Below are 22,024 nucleotides of genomic sequence, written 5' to 3'. Positions count from 1 at the left end.
ACAGGCAGACCCGAGATGGACAGAACCTTGGAATCCTTGAGACACATCATTGCCCAAGTCTTGCCTCACAGAGACCCGGCTCTAGTCTTCAAAGATTGTAAGTACTGAAGGGGAAAAAGGTTGGTTTTTAAAAAACTTTTTTAGAAAATAGTCCTAAACATCTAGTCACATCCTATTTAAGTACGATTTCTTCTAAATCTCTGTAGTCGTGTGCTGTGTTCTAAGTGATATTTAACTTGTTCCTGACTTCAGTCAAGAGAATGATTTCATTTCATTTTACCTACAGGTATTAGTTGCTGGGTTATTTTGTCAATGATTCATCTTGCTAAGTGTTCAGAAATCTTTCCTAAGATCTAAGACTGGCCTAAGACTGAATAGACTTTTCAACATGCTTTTTAAAAATGACACAAGACTGACTGCTACTAAAATGAAAATTAAAAATAACTTACATATGATAATAAAATATATATTTACTAACCTGTTTAATCTTTTATAACATATATTAGTTATGTTAAATCAAGTGTTGTGTTTGTCTGAAATTTTTTTGCGTGTCAAAAGTTAATAAATCATCGCTGAGCTCTTAAATTTTGGTGACAAATTATAACACATTAGTTAAAAGACCTATAAAATTAAATATCTTCCCACCTCTGCAATACCCTTCCCCTTCAAAAAAATCTAAACTTCTATGACAAAGTTATTTAAAAATCTTTTTGAATAATTATAAAAATGATCCACTCAAGCTTCCCAAATCTGGCAATACTGTTAAACCATTTGTCTTGTAACTTCATTTCTGGAACCAATTTGATTTCCTGCTGCTGCAAAATAGACTATCTTCCTGTTGTATCTTATCTACAGTGGGTCTCATATTACAAAGAGCTTCTGAAATAGAACTTTGCTATGGAACTGCCCAAAAGGTAAAATGCATGTGGATTTTTTTCAACTTCAATAGGTTACAGCTTTCCTCTTTGTAAATCTCGTTATGCTTGTCTCCATCAAAACTTCAATGGTTTGAATTTTTTCTTTCTGATTGCTGAATAATGTTAGTTTCCAGATGTCCTTTTAGTTTATATTTCTCATATGTGTGATGAAGAAAAAGAAATGTCAGGCTGTTTTATTCTATAAATTTTCTTCTTAGAAATTAAATTATAACCAATCTGCCTTCCAAGACATAAAATGAAAGCCTTTTCTTTCTTCCTTTCTCTCTCTCTCTCTTTCTCTCTCTCTCATTGTCTTCGGGGCTGTGTCAATAGCTATGTTAGAACTAATAAAATCACTCCCTACTCCAGTCTGGCCATGAGTCTATTCAGGCTTGGTATGTTTCTTTTCTTTAAGTGAAAAGGGAAGGAAAGAATGTCCATCTCTTACAATAGCACTGAATTCACTAGTGAAGGGCAAAGAGCTCTTGACCTGCTCAGACCTTTGGATAAATTGTATAAGATCGGGGGTCTTATACTGAGGGTTTGGATAGTGGAAGCAGTAAAAAAAAGAAATAAAGAGGAAATTTTTTACTAAGTTCATTGTGAATTTAAGAAGTTTAATCTGAAATCATGGCTCACTTTTTAAGATATTTTAATCCCAGAAATTGTTTACAGTTTAGCACAGAGAATAAAATAGAAGGGTTTTAAAAAGCATACAGTATATTATGTTTTCTCATCCAGACCTCCGAAGGAACTCTTTCATATGGAAAAAAAAGAGGTGTCCTATTTTATGTATTTCATTCATTAACCTAGAACCTAAATTTGATCAGCTAGCATCGCCTGCTTACCCTGGAATGGGCAGCTACTCTGCAACTGTTTGCCTGGCCTAATAGGTGTGAGTGTGAAACTGCTGGTCCTCTCCCTGCAGGTGTTTCTAATCTGAAAAATGACGGAACGAAAGTAAGCCAAATGGCAAATTTCTGTACCAGGAGTTTTTATAACATCAAAACATCCAACCACTCACCATGCTCATAGAGTAAATGGGAACAGGTTTGCTTTCTGGGGCAGGACATCAAAAGTAGGCCTGGGGCTATGCCATGCCTTGGCAGCCTAGCGTGCACGTGCCAGAATTTAGCACATGGGCTCATTTTCTTTGGCACACCTATAAGTCACTGCCACCACACTCCTGTTTTACACAGACTATAAAGAGCTGCCATCTGCTCTGAATGGCAGGTTCTGAGCAGCCTCCTTTCCTCCTAATCGCTCCTGGCTCCTCTTCCCCCACCCTGGTCCAGTCTCTTTCTTCCAGTAGAAAAGGACTAAGCACTTAAGCACATCGCTGCCAATTGCTTAAGAATGATTGCTACCTTACTTTCCTGCGAGATGAAAAGCCAACCTAGGAATTTTTAAAACCCAGCACAGCTGAACACGGTAAAAGTGTTTTTCTAAATTTCTCTTCTGTAAATGCAAAGACAGTTCTTTTTAAATTCTTTAGAAACATATATTACAGGTGATATGTGATTCTTTTATTAATTTGCTGTCCTCAGTTGGATTTTAATATTTTTTAAAAAGCGATATTAAATGGAATTTTCTCTTCAACTGGGTGAGGAAAAGCATCCAGAGTTTTCTGGTCTGAGATCAGTGTGCATGGGGATAGTTATATTCATTCAAAGAACTAAAATCTGAATGCATTTCTCAGCCAAGGGGGCCTTCCAGGTGGCATTTTGCAATTCATGAAATCTCTCATTTGTTTTAGACAAGGTGTTCTTGTGGCATTGCTGTGATTTGGTTTTTTTTAAATTTTCTTTCTGGAAAGAAATGGATTGCATTAACAATTTTTCCCCCTTTTCCTTATTTTACATCTCAAATGAAAAATAATGGAAAAACATTTTAAACAAGGTGGACTCTCAATTTGAAGTTTGTTCATTTAAGCTCTCACTGGACGGCTCTCCACTCCCCACATGTCCCCATTTTGTAACAAGTATTAACAGCACCGGGAGTCTCCACTCCACCAGATGGATCTCTTCACAAAGAAATGAAGGCACATCTCCCTGATGCCTTCCACTCTTGGCTTTGTGCAACATCAGATTTCTTTTTATGTGTCATGTGTCACAACCAAAGACAAGCAATCTTAAAAGCAGCCCTTGTCAGATCTTTTAAGAGTATGTTTGTGAGCTTATTATTTGTCTGCCACTGTTGGACAGTTTCTCACATGCTTCCTCAAAGGAAGTCACCACATGGTTTCTAGGTGGCTGCATGGTCAGATCCTACTCCAAGTCTTAACTCCTCAAATTACAAGAGCACAATATGCGTACCTGCCATATTTGGGCTCTTCCTTCATTCATAGTAATGCTAGGATCTTAGCAACTCATCACATGATGGCCGGCACTGTGCTAGGAACATTTATTCTTCATAGCAAGACAGGAATATGGGTACCATTGCTGTTTATCGGTAAGAGAACTGAGGCTCATGGAGGTTAAGGTGACTTGCCTAAGGTCACACAGTTAGTAAGTGATGGATTCAGGGCTCAAATCTATCTCCCAACTCCTCACTTTTAGCCACTCCTGGACATTGCCTCTCAGAGGTGTTCAATGGCCTTGTCATAGCCATATCTGTTAGGGAAAGAGAGGGGAGACTAAAATGAACTCTTCCGGAAGTGTGGAGGGAACCCAAAGAATAGGCATATCTGAACAGGAACGTGACAGAGACTGAAAGGAGGGGGGCGTTTTTTGGGAGAGAGAACAGCTTGTGCAAAGGCAGGTCAGGCAATACAAGAAGAGTGCACTGGGGTGGGGTGGGGTGGGGGGACGAGGCTGAGAAGGCAGGTAAGGGTTGCCCTGATGTGCAGGCACTAGGGAGCCGCTGGAGTTTACAGTGGTCCTAGATTAGCTCTGGGACTTCATGGCCGTATGTTGCCTTGGGGAAAAGTTCACGCTGACAGCTGTCGGGGTGCACTTCCTGGTACTAAGTTGGGAGACAAGTGCAGCAAGAATCCTTTTGCTTATTCAGACAAGATGCGAGATTTGTACATATAAACATGTTTACAGGGAGAAACCACATTCACTACCTGAAGGCCAAAAACCAAGACAAACTTTCCCAAACAGATCTGTTAAAAAGCTATGTGAGTTGTCATTAAAGCCATGGGAATGTGCTGGTGTCTAGCATTGACTTACAAAGCAATATGTTAGACTTCACCAATATGTCTCCCCAAATTGTAAAATGAAAAAGATAAGATGGAACCTTTACTAAGCATTGCACAATACTGCACAATTAGAAGAAAACTTCTCACAATTTGAGGTGCCTTGATTCTTCCATTTGAGGAAACATTTTTCTGCATGAAAGGTTTTATTTATATCAGGTAGGTGAATACTTCAAAAAGTACATTTTTACCCTTTGGAAATATTAGACCAGACTACAGAGTTATGAAAAACACGAACCTGGCTGTACACTATGAGAAAGAGCAAAGGTCCTCAAGAGTCAAGCATTTTCTCCATTTCATGCTATTTAGTGTAGCTATCTGAAATCTATAAATTTAATGGTACATTTATGGTTTTTGCATTTCACAGAGAAGAATGGGGTGGGATGGAAGGGATGGCAGTGTGTGTGCACTGAAATCTCGACACGCACCACGCTGCCCCCAACACGTAAAGTACGCCCGAGAGAATGTGGTTAAAAAGCCCCCCACGGCTCACCAGCCCCAATGATTGCATCTTAATTACAACAATTTGAAGTGTAGGTGTCTGGTCTATTGAAGTGTACTCAAAGGCTAATTTTACTTCAAAAAATTTTATGCTAAGAGATAATACTAACCATTTTTATTTGAGTTCTACAAAGAGAAAAATGCAGATTTCAGTTCAGATATCACTGAGATAAGCACTATCATCTTTTTTTTTTTTAAATAGATACACATTTGGCAGAGTTTAAATAGCGAAAGGCTCAACCCCAGAGGAAAAATTTTCAAACTGGAAAAGAGTGGCTTCTTGAACACTTAATGGCTACATCTGTCCTAATCCATTTACTTCTTAATATATAAATAAGATTGAACAAATCAAAATAAAATGTGATTGACACTCATCCTGTGATCAAATCAGGTGCCTCTTCCTGGCCTGCTGTCTATTCTCACTGTAGGCCTTTTTTTTTTTTTAACAGTTAAGATTTGTTAGCCTGAACTCAGCTTTAACAACTTCTGAAACTCGTGTGTTAAGTTACAGCCTATAATAGGATACAGCTGCACGAGGGTGAGTTCCTAAGTTATGAATTTTCTGTTTAAATGATATGGTTTTACTGATTATGTGCCGCAGATTGATTTAAGAAATGTAAGACAACTTTAGAAGCCTTTCATAAAAGAATCTTCTTTACTTTATATACTTCATATTGAAGTTTTAACCCTGAAGACTCATTCTTTTCCTCCATGTTCAAATGCTCATGCAAGTTTAGTCTGTCAAGGTAGCTAAAACCATCTCATTTTAAAAGAAAAAGAAATAAAAATAACCCTATTGAAAGTTTAATATTGACGAAATAGGCAATTATTACACTCTCTGTAATTCTCTCTATTCTCTCTGGTGTCCATAGAATGCTGTTTGAATTATGGCTTGGCTTTTTCTTTCTGGCTGTGATGATAATCAGTTGATCCCTATTTTGATCTCGTCCTGTCAGGCAGCTGTGGGAACCCATCATTCAGTCACCACTCCTTTGGCACTACGGCCTGCGCTAGGTAGTTTATGTTTCTCTCCTGTGGCTCTGAACTGTGAGTTCCAGCTTCTCTGGCATGTTTTTGTCCACACCTGAGTTGGAAATCCCAGCGGGGCAAAGCCAGAGCTTGCACTTCTGTGCAGCCCCCAAGGGGCCTCCCATGTGGCCAAGCACCTAGCAGGTAGGAAACTGACCCGTTCTGATGGCTGATTGGTCGGGATCCTCCCTTTCAAAAGGGGGGATGTTTTTTTCCATTGTCGGGTATTCTTCTTTAGGATAAAATAAACTGTGCTGAGACCTTCTCAGTCATCATCCACTGACACCTTAATGACAGCCTAATTGCATGCAGGGTTAATTTGACAGTCAGATGAGACAGGAGGGAGCATGGAGTAAGAAGGGGCTCTGAAGTGAACACAGTACCTCGGGCGACTCCCCTGGAGAACTGCTTCGGGTTGGCCTCAGTGGAACAGCCTGAATCAGCCCATGTACCACGCTGGCACACTGACTTAGACCATCAATCCTTACATTCACCCCAGTATCTACTCAACTGTGAGTCACTGAAGTCCTTGCACCACGCTCTTTGGGGCCGAACTCTGTGCCTTGCATGTAAACCCTCATAAGATAGCTGTGGCAGGGTTTTGGAGAGCTTTCTTATGATGATGTTTCCAGGGAAGATATGTTATACATACACCTCAAGCCACGTTTGCAAAATTTGACTGTTTTAACTAAACATAACTGGTCAAGACAACAACATGGCTTTTTGTTTGTTTGTTTGTTTGTTTTGATTTTATGCTGGTCACCTAAAATCAATACTCCTACAAAGTCTCTTAAATACAGGGCATTGTCAGTGCCCAACAGAACGTGAAAAGACACACTCTTCCTGTTGGTTAAATAGATCGCACCAGGTTTTTATTTTACATAGCTTTTGTGACTATATGACATCATCTTACCTACAGTGCGCATATTGACCACACACGGAACTCAAGCATGCTGCTTCTGTTTAATTCTGGCATACTTAACGACTTCTTACTTTAATTTGTCTTTATACAATAATTGCTTCTTGCTCCTTCACGGTCTTTCCCCTCTGCCTTTAAAAAGACATCACCTTGTACTTCCAAAGTTATAAACATGAGTATTATTTTAATTTCTCCCCACAAAAGTTCAGCCAGCTTAAACTCTACAGATAAAAACCAGACCAAAAAGAAGGATGTACTTCTTGCATATTTTGGAGAATATCCTGAGAGGCTAACTTTGTAAAACACCAAGAGGGGCATAATTCCCATGAAGAACGTGTTCAGGGTTGAGGATAGGGACCAGAACAGAAGAAAAGAAAAAGCGAACAGAAGAAACTCAACCAGCTTTCCAGCTGCTGTCCAAGGGAGGCACCAACTCTGCAGCGTCACTGACAGAACATTTCTCTGCTGGGAACAAAAGGAGACTCCAAGCTGTCTCAGTCCTGCTGTGAGGCTGTGGCTACCTCTGAAAGAGTGTCTACACAAAAGAAAAAGGGGCCCAGGTTTCTAACATGTTGTGCCCGACATACAAGCTGTGTCAGCAAGATTCCATTAGTGTGGTCAAAACTTGGCAAAGCCTAGGGATGGTCCTGAATGACTGGACATCTGTAACAATGGCTGGCTCTCTTGGTCAGTGTCCTGGAGTTCACCAAGCCACGTACACAACACAAAGGTACCGAATTTTGCAACCCACTTTGCGTGAGTGGCAAATTGTATCACATTTGAGCTTACCCCCAAATTATGTGGGGGTCCTTGTCTTTTTCTCAACAAAACTAGAAGAAATCACATTGGCAAAACAAGTTTTACATGATTAAACTGCAAGCACAGATAATAATTAACTTCTTTAAAATATCTTTTGCAAAAACTAATTTAATTGAAGATTATATTAAAATATTACAGATCATAAACCATCTGTTTGGAGGTGAAAAAATTAATTTGAAAATATGTTAGTCATCTAGAAATCCTCTTAATGATTAATCTTAAATGGTGGCCTTTTTGATTCATCTTTAATTGTTTTTGGCAAGGAACATTTTTCCCAGCTAGATTTTTTTCTTATGTAAGGCATAAAGAAAGTTGTTCTTTTTTCCTGATAGGTTTATAACATACTTTTATGATTCCTTTTTGCAGACAAATGATTGTCTTCAGTGCAGGACTTACATCATGTGATTGAACTGGGCAATGAACTATAATATTTCTTCTTTCCTGAAGCATAAGCAGCCATTAAACATTAACTTAAAGATAAAAGTTACTTTCTGTAGTTTTTGCTAAGAGCAAGTCTATTGCCTTTAACATCCATTAGAAAGTGAAAAATTGGAATAAACATTCCTGTTTCCAGATTTTAAGACATGTATCATTTTATCCACTTAGCTTCTGTCTCTTAAGAAGTTTTGACTTTACTGGTGAATGATATCAAAAGAGCTTTCTCTTTTCTATCTTGAACTCTTCCCATATTTTGGAAATGAATTGAATAGCATGATGTATATAATTAGAGAATTTTCAGACTCGCAGGCTATTTTTAGAATAGCCTGTGTTTAATGTTTAGCCTGTGTTTAGAATGTTTAATGTTACAATTTCCAGTCCGAAATAGTCAGCTTCAAAGATGCAATATACAAGCATAGAAACATGCCTTTTCACTCCACCTCCTCTAACACTAGTAACAGCAACTCTCCAGTGCTCCCTACGCTGAGGCTCTCTGTTCTGGGCATTTCCCACTTTGAACCTTAGAGCAACCCGGGGATATAGGTACATTTTACAGATAGACCCGGGGCAGTTGGGGAGGTAGAAACAGGAAACAAATCCAGGCGTTCTGGCTCCAGAGTCCAGAATTTTAACTGCTGAGTAATCTACCTGCCTACAGATAAAAGGCGGAGAGGCAGGATGCAATTTGAATTTTATTGTGTTTGAACCAGCGCCTTTATCTGAGTCCCCTTCTTTGCTATACTCTGTAACCCGGGAAGCATTTACAGCCTCTCCCTCTCAGGATTCCCACATGGAAGCAGAGGGCACATGTCCCTACTGACATCTCCACTGTGTCCAACCTGCGAAAATGGCCAGCTCTATATTTTTAGGATAAAAGCCCTCTGAGTGTCCAGTTATCGATTTCCCTCCTGAAGGGACTTTGTGCTCTTTCCAGGCTGCTGAGGGAGCACTCTCTTGCTTGGTTCACCACCTAGTCACAAAAATGTTTAACCCTAGACATTTTTTCCCCAAGCTCCTCCCAGAGAAACATTCTACTTGGGATAGCCCAGATGCCAAAGACCAACCACACATTCTCTCCAAGAGTCTGGGCCCTTCCTTTTCATGGAGGGAGCCGCCACCACGGCCAGCACGACCGTGCAGCAAGGTGCTCCTCGTGGGTAAACCTGAGACACCAGGACAACGGAGTTGATCTTCAGTTATTAAAAGAAGCTAAGTTCCCTTCCCTGTCTCTTGTCATATCACACCCCTTCCTGACAGCAGCCTCTCCTATCACTCCTTTACGTCACTCCTCAGCCAAGGCACCATTGGTGTTATTACTGTTCTTACTCCTTCGTCAGATGCCACCCTCACAGCCATGAGAGCACATCCTGGATACATCTCATTTCTCTGAGGTGGCTCAGTTAAGGCCCTCCTTTTCTCAGTCAAGGCCCTCCTTTTCCACAGATTTTTCCAGGCCTTTTCAGCCCACGTTCATTTACTTGTTTCATTCTACTGACTTAATTATTATGCCATATTTTTTCGGGCTTTAAGTATCACTTTAAAATCATCTCTGCTCTACATTGTAGCACTCTAATATTTCATTCACTAATTCTATTATGGATATACTATTTTTGCAATCCAATTGTAAATCTTCGTGGTCAGAGGTCTGTTTTGAACTTTTTTACTCCATATTACCGACGTCAGTGTCGCCACAAAAACCATGTCAGATCCACACTGCCGGTTAATTACAGTGTTCTGTTCCACCGGTCCCACAAGCTACCTTCAAATCTTTTTCAGCAGAGTGCTCCAGACAGTCAACATAAAGAGATTAAAGATGGCATCCCAGGACAAAAAGTACTCACCGTCCCCCACCCAGGGTTTTCCTACTTACTCTGGAGGCACAGTCCCAGCTACCAAGTGACTGGCATTCACTTGTCTACTCTGACCAGGCTTCATCTTTCCGCTCATACTCCGCCATCCGCAGCTGAGGAACGGCTGCCCCCACCGTGTCGGTGTTGTGCGGGCACCATGCTGTTTTGTACATGAAACCTGCCATTCCGGAGGAAGTACTGACCCGTCCATGAATCACAGTGACCTCACTTACCTTCTGTACGTTAATTCAGTTGCACTCAAAACTGTTCAGCCATGTAGAGTTTTCTTAAATTCCAAGCGAATTCACAACAGCTTCTAGATGAATAGCCCTGTGCTGGATGCCAGGGGCTGCAGAGAACTATGAACCAGAGTCTCTGCGCTCTGGAATCTCACTGCCTACTGTGAGTAAATAACAGAAACTGTCCTCTGTAAGATGAATTGTCACAGGTGATTTTCCTCAGGCCAGAAGGAAGTCCAGTCGAGCCTGACTCGATCGATCTGAAGCCGACTGAGGATTTCTGCTAGAATGAGGCACAGGTTGGGTGGTCAGGTGTTACACATTGTTGGATGTCCTCGTTGGCCAGCTGTCTCCTGTGAATACCCCAGTGCTGGAATTTGAAATCGAGAAGAAAGCTTGCAGAAAGAAAAAATGAAAGCATCATTTATGAGAGACCTTCTTGGGGATCTAATTGCTGCTCTGAAAACTGTCATGTTCAAATTTCAAACCACAGTGAAAAAGAAAATAGCCACACTAATGTCAATAAACTATGTAGCAAATTGTCTTGATGTCAATACACAAAATATTCAAAAGTGCTGAGGAGATTTATCCTAGTCAGCTAGGGCTGCTGTAACAAAGTACCACAGGCTGGGTGGCTTAAACACAGACATTTATTTCTCACAGTTCTTGAGGTGAGGAACTTCAAGATTCCGAAAGTTTTGGTTCTTAGTGAGAGCCTTCTTCTTGGCTTGCACATAGCTGCTTTCTTGCTGCGTGCTCACACGGCTGAAAAAGGAAGCTCTGGTGTCTTATTTTGTTCTTAGAAGAGCACTAACTGGACTCACAAAAAGGAACTGGATTTTATGCTATCATTCCTAGGATAAGAACATTTTCCTTTAGTGTCCATTGAGACAAACTAGAGACTTAAAAAAAAAAAACTTGACTAAACTTTAGGGCAGTCAATGAATGTTTGTCTACCGACTGATGTTTCCCTCCTTGTCTTTCTTCCTCCCCTCCCCCCTGTCAACTACATACATACATACATACATTTAAAAAATAAAGATGGCCTCTGGGAAAAGCTAAGTAAAGTAAATCTTACGAAGAGCCTCCTGTGCCTTCCCTACCAGCAAATGCAGCACGTGCTCCGTACCTCTCGTGGTACTTAAATACTCACCTGTTTCTTATGCTCCCGCCATGTTCCAAACATTGCGGGAAAAGTGATGTAATTCTTCCTCTGTAGAGCATGGTCTCCGGTAGAGATAGACATACATGAAAACAACTTAAACTCCATCACAATTAGGAAGCGTCTCAGAATAAACAAAGAACATGGACTACACAGTCAGACAGAAGCAGGCTTCATGTCCCGGGTCTAAAATTTAGTAGCTATGTAATTGTACCCTGAGCATCTTTTATTTCTTATCTATAAGTTGTGGATGATAAAATCTATTTCTAGGGGCACTGTAATGATTAAATAAGAAAATGCATAGCACCTGGCATATGATAGGTACACGATAAGGGAGGTGAGAATAAAAACTCCTTCCTACAGCAGGGCTCCTCAAACTTTAATGCGCATCAGACTGCCTGAAAATCTTGCTAAAAAGCAGATTCTGGTTCAGTAGGCCTGGGTACAGCCAGAGGTCCTGCATTTCTAACACATCTCCCTGTGCTGTTTCTCAGAGAACTGCAGTTTCTGTAATAAGGATTTAGATATTTTTTGGTTTGAGTTTATTCCTAAGGAGCTGATGCTGCAAGCGCATCTTTAAAAATGAGTAGGTGCCACCAAGGAAGACAGCAGACAGTGGAAGGAAGGGCATTCCAAGAAGAGAATGGGAATACAGTAACCTAAGAATCCTAGGAGTGTGAGGGACCTGGAAGGTGACTTGGAGACAGAAATTTGGAATGAGAAAGAGTACCAAGACATAGTGTTTTTATGCCTTGCCAAGGAGTCATTTATCCCATGGGTAATGAAGGACTCACAGAAAGATTTAAAAAGCTATGAGTGATGATGGACTACAAGATTCAGAAAGGTTACCCAGGAAACAACTGGAGGGCAGGACGGGAGGAAGCCAGGAGTCGGGAGGGCACTGTGGTGTGTACCTGGTGAGACAGGAGCCAATGCAGCAAAGGCAGGTAAACTAGGAAGAAGTGGTGCCTATGGAGGACATCAGGGTAAGGAACTGGCACATCATGGGCATTTATTAAATATAGAAAAGGAAATTAAGGCTTCTGCCAGGATTCTGATTTAGTGATTTAGGTGACTGGGAGAAGGATCACATTGCTTTCTAAGTAATTTGGGAGAAAGAGGAGAGTTTATGGGCAAAAAATTGAGCTGGGCTTGGGAATATGTTTAATTTGTACGATATCCAAATGAAAGTATTTACTAACACGGAGTTACAAGAGAATGTTTGGGAACTGTCAGTGTGTTTTATGGTAGGCAAAGTCATGGAGATAGGTTCTGTCATAGAAGGAGAACATTAGAGAGAAGCCAAAAAAAAAAAAAAAAACCAATGACAAGATTCTCGTGCAAATGAAAATGAGGGGCAGGCAAAAGGATAGACACCCACAGAGAGACAGAGAAGAAATGACTAGATATGGAGAAGCAGATCAGGAAGACTACTGTTAGAAAAGCCTAGGGATCTGAGGGTTTCCCGAAGAAATTAATCAATTATATCAAATGCAGTTAGAAGTCAATTAAAGAAGGACTGAAAATCAGGAATTGGTAATATTTGCAAGAGTAGTTTTGGTGGAATAATGTAGCAGGAGTGTCTAACCCAAGGCCCATGGGCTGCATGCAGCCCAGGGTGGCTATGAATGCAGCCCAACACAAAATCATAAATTTACTAAAAGCATTTTTTTGCACATCAGTTTTCATTAGTGTTTGTGTAGTTAATGCGTGGCCCAAGACAACTCTTCTTCCAGTGTGGCCCAGAGACACCAAAAAGTTGGACACACCTGATAGAGGTAAGCCTTATATTAGGTTAAAAATTAATGGAGGATAAGGAAACAGAAGTTGTGATGTAGAATATTCTTTCTACCGACTTGGCTATAATGGAAAATTTTTTATAGCTAGCAGCGAGAAAGTTTCAATATTATACATCATTTAATTGATTGATTAATTGATTCATTCATTCGTTGATTCATCCATCTATCATCTTGAGCATCTGTATGGTAGTCAAGTAGTGTGTAAAGAGGAAACATCTAAAAAATAGGAGGTCAAGAGAATGATTCATACAACAATCCCCAGGAGAAACAACACAAGTTCACTTGAGACTGGAGGAATTAAGGTGGAACTGGGCACTTGTGCAGATGAGTCACTCTAGATGTAGGGTTGGATGTCACATGCTCGGTAGCCCGAGTTTGTCCTGTAACGTGGAGGCAGGATCATTGCCGAGCACTGAAGGTACAACTGCAGCCAGAGACTAACCTGTGGGGAGGCCTGTCTTCAAATGTGGATGGTTTCCTTCAGCAATACTTGACCCACTGCTTGCATTTTCTTTGATATTGTCTGTGAACCTTGTTGTTGCTACTTCAAAAAAGAATCAAGGAACATGGTTTTCATAAATACAATATCCTCTGATACACCGATCTTTGGAATTCCAAACAGCAAGCTGGACTTTTTCCCTCTGCACTCCATTCATCTGGTTTTTCTAGTCGTCAAGAGGAGATAGAAATAGGAAGATGGATTGTGTGTGTGCATGGACATATGTTGCACTCTTTAGAGGCGATGACATACACAGGACCATCAAAGAAGTCCTCCATGGTTGCAAAATAAAAAAATATGAAATCTGCTACTTTTATTCATGCAGAAATTTTACTTACTACATACCCTCAAACTCTTTAATCCACAGGGCTTAATGTGCCAAACTTCTTATATTCATTTTACCCAAACAATCGTGAGTCTTCAACTTCCTACTGTAGCTCTCTGCTGAACATCATTCAACAATGAATTTACTTAAAATGGCAGCTAATATGCTTTGTCGACTATCAGAGCAACAAGCCACTGGCTTGAGTTTTAGGCTTCAATTTTTAAGACACCTCTGCTGAATTCTGAAAGTCAATGCAAGTAGGAACAAAAATCGACCAACTCAAAATTCTTGTTTTCTTAGAACTAGGAGGGAAGGGAAGAAGCAGAAATGCAGTTTAGAAAATAAAAATTCTAATTCTATTTTGAGTTACATGAACTAGTAGAAAATATTATTTTGAATATTTGTGAATGAATGAGAAAGCTCTGTAATTGGCCACTCGCACTTTGACCACTGCAGCATGTATTTCATCGGTTAATTCAGTTACCCGCTCTGATGGTCTTATGTTTTCCCAGTTTCTTTACAAACTACTTCTTAAAAACTAAACATTGTATTTTATCTCAGTAAAGCTGGGAAGAAAAAGGAAAAGAATAAAAAACACTAAACACTGCAATTTTTAAGTATGCACAGGATTTTAACTCTTTAGGTATCTTGATAATTTGCCTGAACTACATACACACCGTGAAGCTGATAGGTGGAGCAAAGGAGTGGGTGCTTTAGTAACCATCTTAAACAGAGGCAGGTGCTTTAGTAAACATTTTGACCTGGAGGCAAAAACACCTCCTGGTGTACAATGTTTTGCCTCCAGGCCAAACCCTGTGACTCTCCTGACTCCCTGAAAAATACCAATGCCCAGCATTTTGAAGCACATCCAGGAATGTATCCCAGAGAATGTCAAAGGGTATAGACACTATGTATGATACATGAAGAGCATTTGAAAGTACACAAATTATTTAATCTAAAACTTGAGAAGAAATATGAAAGTTGTTTGTATTAGTATGTTTTCATATGCAAATGAGAGATACCAGTTCAAACTGGTCAAAGGAATAATTAGATGGGTTGGCTCAAGAGCTCAAACTTGGCCATCAGAACTTAGTCTTTCTTTCTCCATCTCTTAGTTCTACCCTTCTCCATGTTGGCTTTCTCATCAGTGCATTTCCCTTTGCTTGGGTAGCACCACACTTAGCTCCTATCTTGCCACCCCCCTACCCTATCCAGCATCCCTAGTGAAAAAGAAGAAGCTAGACTTCCAATATTTTCAACAAAATTCCTGGACTGAACTGGCTCTAAATGGCTTGGCTTTGGTCAAAATCCCACCCTCAGCCTTGGGGAAGACTAAGGTAGTAGTTGAAGGAAAGGCAGTTCTTTAAGAAAAACCTCTGTGCTATTTCCATAAGGGGGGGGGGAGCAAACAAATGACAGGCAGTCAAAAACAACAGCTGTCCTACACTGCCTTTAAGTTATGTGGTAGGCTGCCTTGTAGATAAGGGGATAAGCTTCTCTGAGGCCCCCCAAATTGGAAGGAGACCACTTACACAAAGCTTGCAGGAAAGCAGATTTCGGCTCACTCCCAAAAAGGACCTTTTCACAGTCAGAACCATTAGCAGTTGAGATAGTCTGCCTCCAGATGTGCCCAGTGCCAGTCCTCCCACACATGCAGGTACAGGCCAGATGGGCATTTGTCAGTACTTGCTGATCAGGGAATTCCTGCATTAGGCAGAGCTTTGCCTGCATGACCTATAAGTTCTACAATTCTATTATCCTTGTTAATTTCCACAATTCAATTTGCAGTACAGGATAAACAAACCAACCTAATTTGATCTGGAAATTCTGCAGGCTATCACAGGTCATTTAATCTAAAACATATGGCTATAGCCATTACTGTTTTCTGAAGTCATCTCACAGACGTGGTTCTTAACAAGGTCTCCATGTTATTAGTTTCGCTTATGGCGTTTTCCAGCCTCCTGCTTATTACACATTTGCCTTTCATTCTTAAGACTGAGGTAGAAAGAAGCATAAAAGAGTTTTCTTCTTTGTGCCTTTTTTCGCTTAAGCCTTATCACAGGTGAATCCCAATTAAAATTACATTGCTTACATCTTTGTCTTTGAAACTGGCTTCTACTTTGCAGGTTTAAGAATCTATGAGAAATAGAAGCAGGGGCCATGGATCTGGACAAAATTCATTAAGGCAAATTTTCAAAGAAGAATGAGTGAGATTTTTTACTTTGATAAAAATTAATTTATATAATAAATTGAATATACTACAATGTTGTCAGAATTAGGGTCCCAAACCACCTGAGCCATACTCATGAAGGAATAAACACATTTGTGTTAAGTAGTATTTGCTTCTTTCCAAACTGAAAGCATCCCTCAAATCAAATTTTGTCTTGCCAGGGTCTGTCCATTTTTAATGATGGTTTATGTTTCTTATCTTTTCCAGTGAATGTGGTGTCGATGTTACAGGAATTTTGGGAAAGCAAGCAGCAACAGAGGGCTGCATTCCCGAGTGAAGGTGTGGTGGTGTACGAGTCCCTTCCGTCTCCTGGGCCCCCCTTTGTCAGTTATGTGACCCTTCCAGGGGGAAGCTGTTTTGGCAACTTTCAGGTAAGAAGCAGCCATAAACTGGTTAATGAAAGTTAACTGGGTTAAAATAGAGTAAGTCCTTTTCTAAAATGGTAGTATTATAGGTTTTTTTGTTTGCAGTGAAAAAAAGTTGTGTCATATTCCATTATATATACAGAAAAATTGGTCTAATGTTTCCATTTTTTAAAATAAAAAGTATTGCAGTTTATATTGGGGTACCCTATGATAATTCTTTATGGAAAGTCCATTTTATAGCATTTTATTGGCCTGATAGTTGCTGCCTTTTCTCTCAAAATATTTTGGAATATACCTAAAATAACAAAGGAACTTCGGCAAAGTCCTTCCATCATGGCCCTTCCAGCAGGAGAAAGTTTCCATTGCCATGAATTCTGTGATCAAGGACTGATCAGTCTAATACACGCCAAAGCATGACCAACAGCAAAGGTTATGATTTACGGGGCAGGGTTCAGGCACTTGTGCTAAGCCCAAGTTCTACCTCTGGGTGACTGTTTACCCTTGGGAAATCGATTTAACTTCTTGATCTCCTCAACTGTGAGATAAGGAATAACACCCACAGGGTTGGTCAGGAGTCATGAGAGCCCTGGCTGGTGCAGCTCAGTGGATTGAGCACCAGCCTGTGAACCAAAGGGTCACTGAATTGAATCCCAGCCAGGGCACATACCTGGGTTGCAGGCAAGGGCCCCAGTAGGGGAGAGATAACCACACATTGATGTTTCTCTCCCTCTCTTTCTTCCTCCCTTCCCTTCTCTCTAAAACTAAATAAGTAAAATCTTTTAAAAAATAGAAATCATAAGATATACATGCAGTGTGTTTACTTGGTACATAGGTATTCCAACTATTGTTTGATAATTATTATGAAGACTTCTAGTTGGTTATGTCTTTATTATGTTTATGGTGGGTGATGATTCATTTCTGTTGCACATCTACTCACACAAAAACAGTGGCCTCCATTAACCATCAACCTCTGGTTATCCAGTCGAACAAATACTCATTGAGTGAATAGGAAGTATCAAGCATTGAGCCAAGTGATGAGTATGTAATGCATACCTTTAGAAAATGAATGTACAAGAATATTATAGTAATTACATATAATTATATTTAAGGGTCACTGAAAGCATAAAGAAAGGAATTTCTTAGTTTACCACTCAACTCTATAAGTGTTTTTTCAATACAGTAAGCCATCCCTTAGTTTTCAACAACTGGCAAAAAATCCTTACAGTTTATTGACAATGTGAAGTTTCCCTCTCTCTTAGCTTTAACAACTATGAAGCTCAGAGTTAAATTTTCAGTGTGTCTCTTTGTAGTGTAAGTCTAGAGAACTTGATGTCATGTAATACTATGTTGGTCAAAAAGTCCGTATGTTTTTTCCTGTAAAATAAAAGATACTTTATTGATAAAGTAAAAAATAACATTGATTTGGATATTTTGAGTATGTTGGCTATCTCCCATGTGGTATAACACTGATTGTTCCCAACTAATGTCTCGATTTGATCGCTATCAATTTCAACTGGTCTACCTGACCATGGAGAATCACCCAGCAAGAAATCTACAGTGCAAAACTTCACAGACTACTTTTGACACATTCCATCTGTTACAGCACCCTCTCTATACACTGTACAAATCTTTTTAGTGTGTTTCAGTTGCATTTTGAGCTTTCTTGAAATAATAAAGCATAATGTTGTATATATTCTTCAATCTTCAATATTAAAATGGCTACACAAAAACTTACCAATTATGATAAGTTTTTTAAATGCACATTAACATGATAGCTGTCATACTACCATCTAACAAAATTGCTTCAAATAAAGTTAAAGGCAGCGAAGGGCTACTAGAGCCATGTTACTGAAAAGACCAAATGCATTTTTTGGCCAACCCAGTATTTATATTTCTACTTTTAGTCCCCCTTTTAACTTAGTATGTTTCACTCATTTATGTTATCCTATTACCATTGTATCTGTTTTGTGTTATTTAAATATTTTGTGAATGAGAGGAGAATACAGTTAAATACATGGACCCACAGACCTATGTCTGCCTAGAGCAAGTCAGAGGATTCGCAAAGTGACATGTACAGTTGAGGGTGTCTTTGCCAGTCAGTAGAGGAGAATGACATTCTCAGCATGGAAGATGGTGTGTGTGAAGGCATGGAGAAGATAAAATCCCAAGCACCTGGAGAATTTGGGAAGCCTATGCATGTGTGGCAGGGAGGTAGTGGGAGATGATGGTCAAGCACCCACATCAAACCACAGGATCTTCATGCTTTGCAAAGGACAGCAGGTTTTATTCTACATAAAATCAGCACCCCTAGAGGATTCTGAGATGGAGAGTGACATATTCCAACGTGTTTCAGAAAGATTAGTCTGGCAGTAGTGTGGGGTAATTTTAAGGATAATTTAAAAGCTGTTTTCAAAACTTTTGACCCATCAGTCAGCACAGTCCTGCCTTCATCTGCACTGAGCAATGGTCACCAGTGGATCTTGACCTCTGAGTAATGAAAGTGAATTGCCTTAGGAGGATGATTGAAAGTGGGTCTAGAAGCCTCAGAACAGAGCTTGATATAACCTCAGACACTTAGATAAGAATGATAGGCAGGGGAGGGGGAAGAAAGGCAGCACTGAGGAAGGGAATCTCTAATCCACATGAACCTGCCCACTCACACAGAGCTCCCATCGGCCTTCCTCTTTCAGGGGAGACCACCTAGGAAAACAGACCTGCTCAGCCACAGAGTCTTGACAGCCACCTAAACAAATGTACTTCTCTGTCTATGAATGCCAATGGACTAAAGGATGGCCAAACATTTCAGGAAACCAAAAAGCAAAAGAGATAGGTTCAAGGCAAGCAAACAAAAGAAGAGAAATAATTCAAGTAACAAAAGAAATAAGAGAGTATTTATCATTCAAATATCTATGATATCAGGAGTAAGCAAGGAACAGGAAATTTAAAATATGATTTCCAAATTAGATAAATAAATAAGCAGTAAATAGACAGGTGGACATAAATCACAGCCAAATTAGTAAAGGAGCCCTGACTAGTGTGACTCAATTGTTTGAGCATCCATTGTCCCACAAAGCAAAAGCTCTCCAGTTCAATTCGAGGTCATGGCACATGCCTGGGTAACAGGTTTGATTCCTGGTCCCGGGGCAGGCAAGATGCAGCCATCACTGTTTCTTTCTCACGTTGATATTTCTCTCCTTCTCTTTCCCCTGCCTTCCTCTCTTTCTAAAAATAAATATGTAAATAGAATCCCTTTTAAAATGGTGAAGGATAACAAAGTAAAAAAATAAATACTAAGGTAAGTGTTCTATCACTTAGAGAGCACAGGACAAAGAAATGGAAAACAAGAGCACAGAAGACATGGGGGTAAATCTTGGAGATAAACACTAATTTAATAACAGTTCTAGAAAGAGACAAGGGAAATAAATAATGGAAGTAATTTTCCTTGAGTTAAAGAAAAGCACAAAATTTTATATTGAAATGGCCCACCAAATTCAAGCAGGATAGTGACAGAAGAATCACTCAGCTGCATGGCTGTGTAGGACTCAGGGATAGCACTCTGCTTAAAAGATGGGTCAAGTGGCTCTTTTTGATCTAGCATTTGTCCATTGATCTCAGTGCTTGTTCTTTAACATACATTTGATGTATACCTATAGGTAGGGTAGCTTTGGGGAATTGATGAAATAGAGCAAAAACTGAGAATCAAATCAATGAAACCAAAAACTACTTATTTGAAAAAATAAATAAGGGAGACAAATCTTTTTGGCATTTCTGAGTAGAATAAAACTGACAAATATACTACAGTAAGCATGAGAAAGAGGGTGCAGTTATAGGAATATGATATTGGAATACTGCACTAATGATTATACTCATCTTTTTAAAACATGAAAACTTAGATGATATTATTTCCTGGGAATTCTCTGTATTATCTTTGAAACTCTTGGATAAGTCAAAATGTACCGTATTTTGCCCTATATATGGCACACCCACATTTTTGGCCCAACTTTCAAGAAAAAAATCTTTTGCTTTAATTTTTTAATTCAATTTTTAATTTTATATTTAGAAACAAAACCAACTACCATATTCCAGGATATTATTTTACATACGGATACTGTTATTGCTTACACTTTTAATGCATAAGCATAAGAATTAAAAACATTTATATAGATAAAGAATTACTACTACACATGTATAGTGCACATCCTTATTGTCCTTTAAAAATTTGGGCAAAAAAAGCACACATTATCCATGCCAAATACAGGTATTTCAAAATAAAAAGTTTTTTTTTAAGGTCTAAAGGGTGCTTTATTACCTTCTTATCATAGTCTAAATTTCTTATTCTGTCAATAAAGACTGTGTAATGGCCCTAACATGTCCTTCCAGCATTATCTCCCCGAATTTCTCTTCTGACACTCAGTGACTCCTCCTAACTGTTCCTCATTCTTGCCGTGACCTCTTCCAGCCACACACACACACACACACACACACACACACACTGTAACCTCCTCATGAAGGGCGGCTGCTGACTTCGCTCCACGTCTAAACCTTGCCCCTCTCCCAGGATTCTACCCACTCTCCATGAGATTTCTCAGCTTCTGATTTCCCCAGGCAGTTATCTCAGTTTCTCTTCTAATTTTGGGGTTTTTTTCCTTTTACCTTATGCTACAGGTCTTGTGTGCATGTTCCATCTCTGTAATGATATGTAAGTGCCTCAGGGACAGGGTATGCATTCTTACATTGCTATGACTTCAAGCACTGTGCTGCGTATGTAGAAAGTGCCTAATAAATTTTATTGAGCGGCTTGCTAAGTGAATGAATGACAAATCCCAAGAATCAATGAGGTTTATATTTGTCCATTTTTCTGTAAAATCATTATTGATTGACATATAAAATAGCATACACTATTATATGCAGTATAATATATGAACGAAGATATTTCACCTAATTGCAAGACAGTGGGGCAGAGAAGAAAAAGTCAGTAACACTAACGTGAGCTCATCTTATTATGTCATATCTATGGCTAGTTTCAGAAGTAGATTGATTTGGAAGTACTGATGTTAAAAACCTTCTAATTTTCTATTTAATGTATACATTGGTAACTTTTCTCCACCCTATACCCATGACCATGAATAACCAAGATTTCACCATACTTCCACCCAAGTATGCATTAAATCTGTTCATATGTAAAAAGCACACATTATAATCTATCTAGAATATAATGCATTTGACAGATCAGTGAATGGTTCTACAGGATATGAGTCTGAGAAATTATAATGTTTTTGTTTTTACTACCTTGAGAACTGTGAATTTCCCAATCATCTTATAAATTTCTACCCCAAATGAGAGGACTTCCCTTAGGAAGTACATTGAACATCCTCTTTGTGGTCTTTAAAAAATGGAAAACAAAATGAAAAAATCAACTTTTCAGCATGGAGGAGTCTTGGTGATCTCTCTGATCATCTCAGGGTCTCCTTTTCCTTATGTTTAAATCATCATATTTTAAGGTTCTCCGGAGGATTGTTAACATCCTTGCTTTAAAAGATCCAGAATTTCCTGAATCAAGTATGTTTTGAAAATGTGTTTGGGTGATTGGCTGTCAAATCTGGCTCCTTAACCCATTTGGCCTTCCAAAATATGATTTGAGAAAAGAAAACCAGGAAGGAAAATACAGAAAGAAAGAAAATTTCCCCTAAAGCAATGTCCTTGAACTTTTTTTGTCAGTTCAGAAACCACCTT

At 39.4% G+C, this 22,024-nt stretch overlaps 1 protein-coding gene across 1 annotated transcript in view; it reads left to right on the top strand.

Annotated features, from left to right (window-relative positions):
- LIX1 (limb and CNS expressed 1) overlaps positions 1–22,024 on the top strand; it is a 47,151-nt gene continuing 25,127 nt past the window's right edge. Inside the window, exons 1-2 of the mRNA XM_037153856.2 lie at positions 1–97; positions 16,134–16,297. Of these exons, the coding sequence (XP_037009751.1) occupies positions 16–97; positions 16,134–16,297 (246 nt within the window). The 5' untranslated portion in view covers positions 1–15. The remainder of the gene's footprint in view (positions 98–16,133; positions 16,298–22,024) is intronic.

Source organism: Artibeus jamaicensis, unplaced genomic scaffold (assembly GCF_021234435.1).
Source record: "Artibeus jamaicensis isolate MK-2021 breed Jamaican fruit bat unplaced genomic scaffold, CSHL_Jam_final contig_3214, whole genome shotgun sequence".
In the NCBI taxonomy this organism is placed as follows: Eukaryota; Metazoa; Chordata; class Mammalia; order Chiroptera; family Phyllostomidae; genus Artibeus; species Artibeus jamaicensis.
The sequence above is the reverse complement of the archived record's forward strand: the minus strand, read 5'-3'. Positions and strand labels throughout refer to the sequence as shown.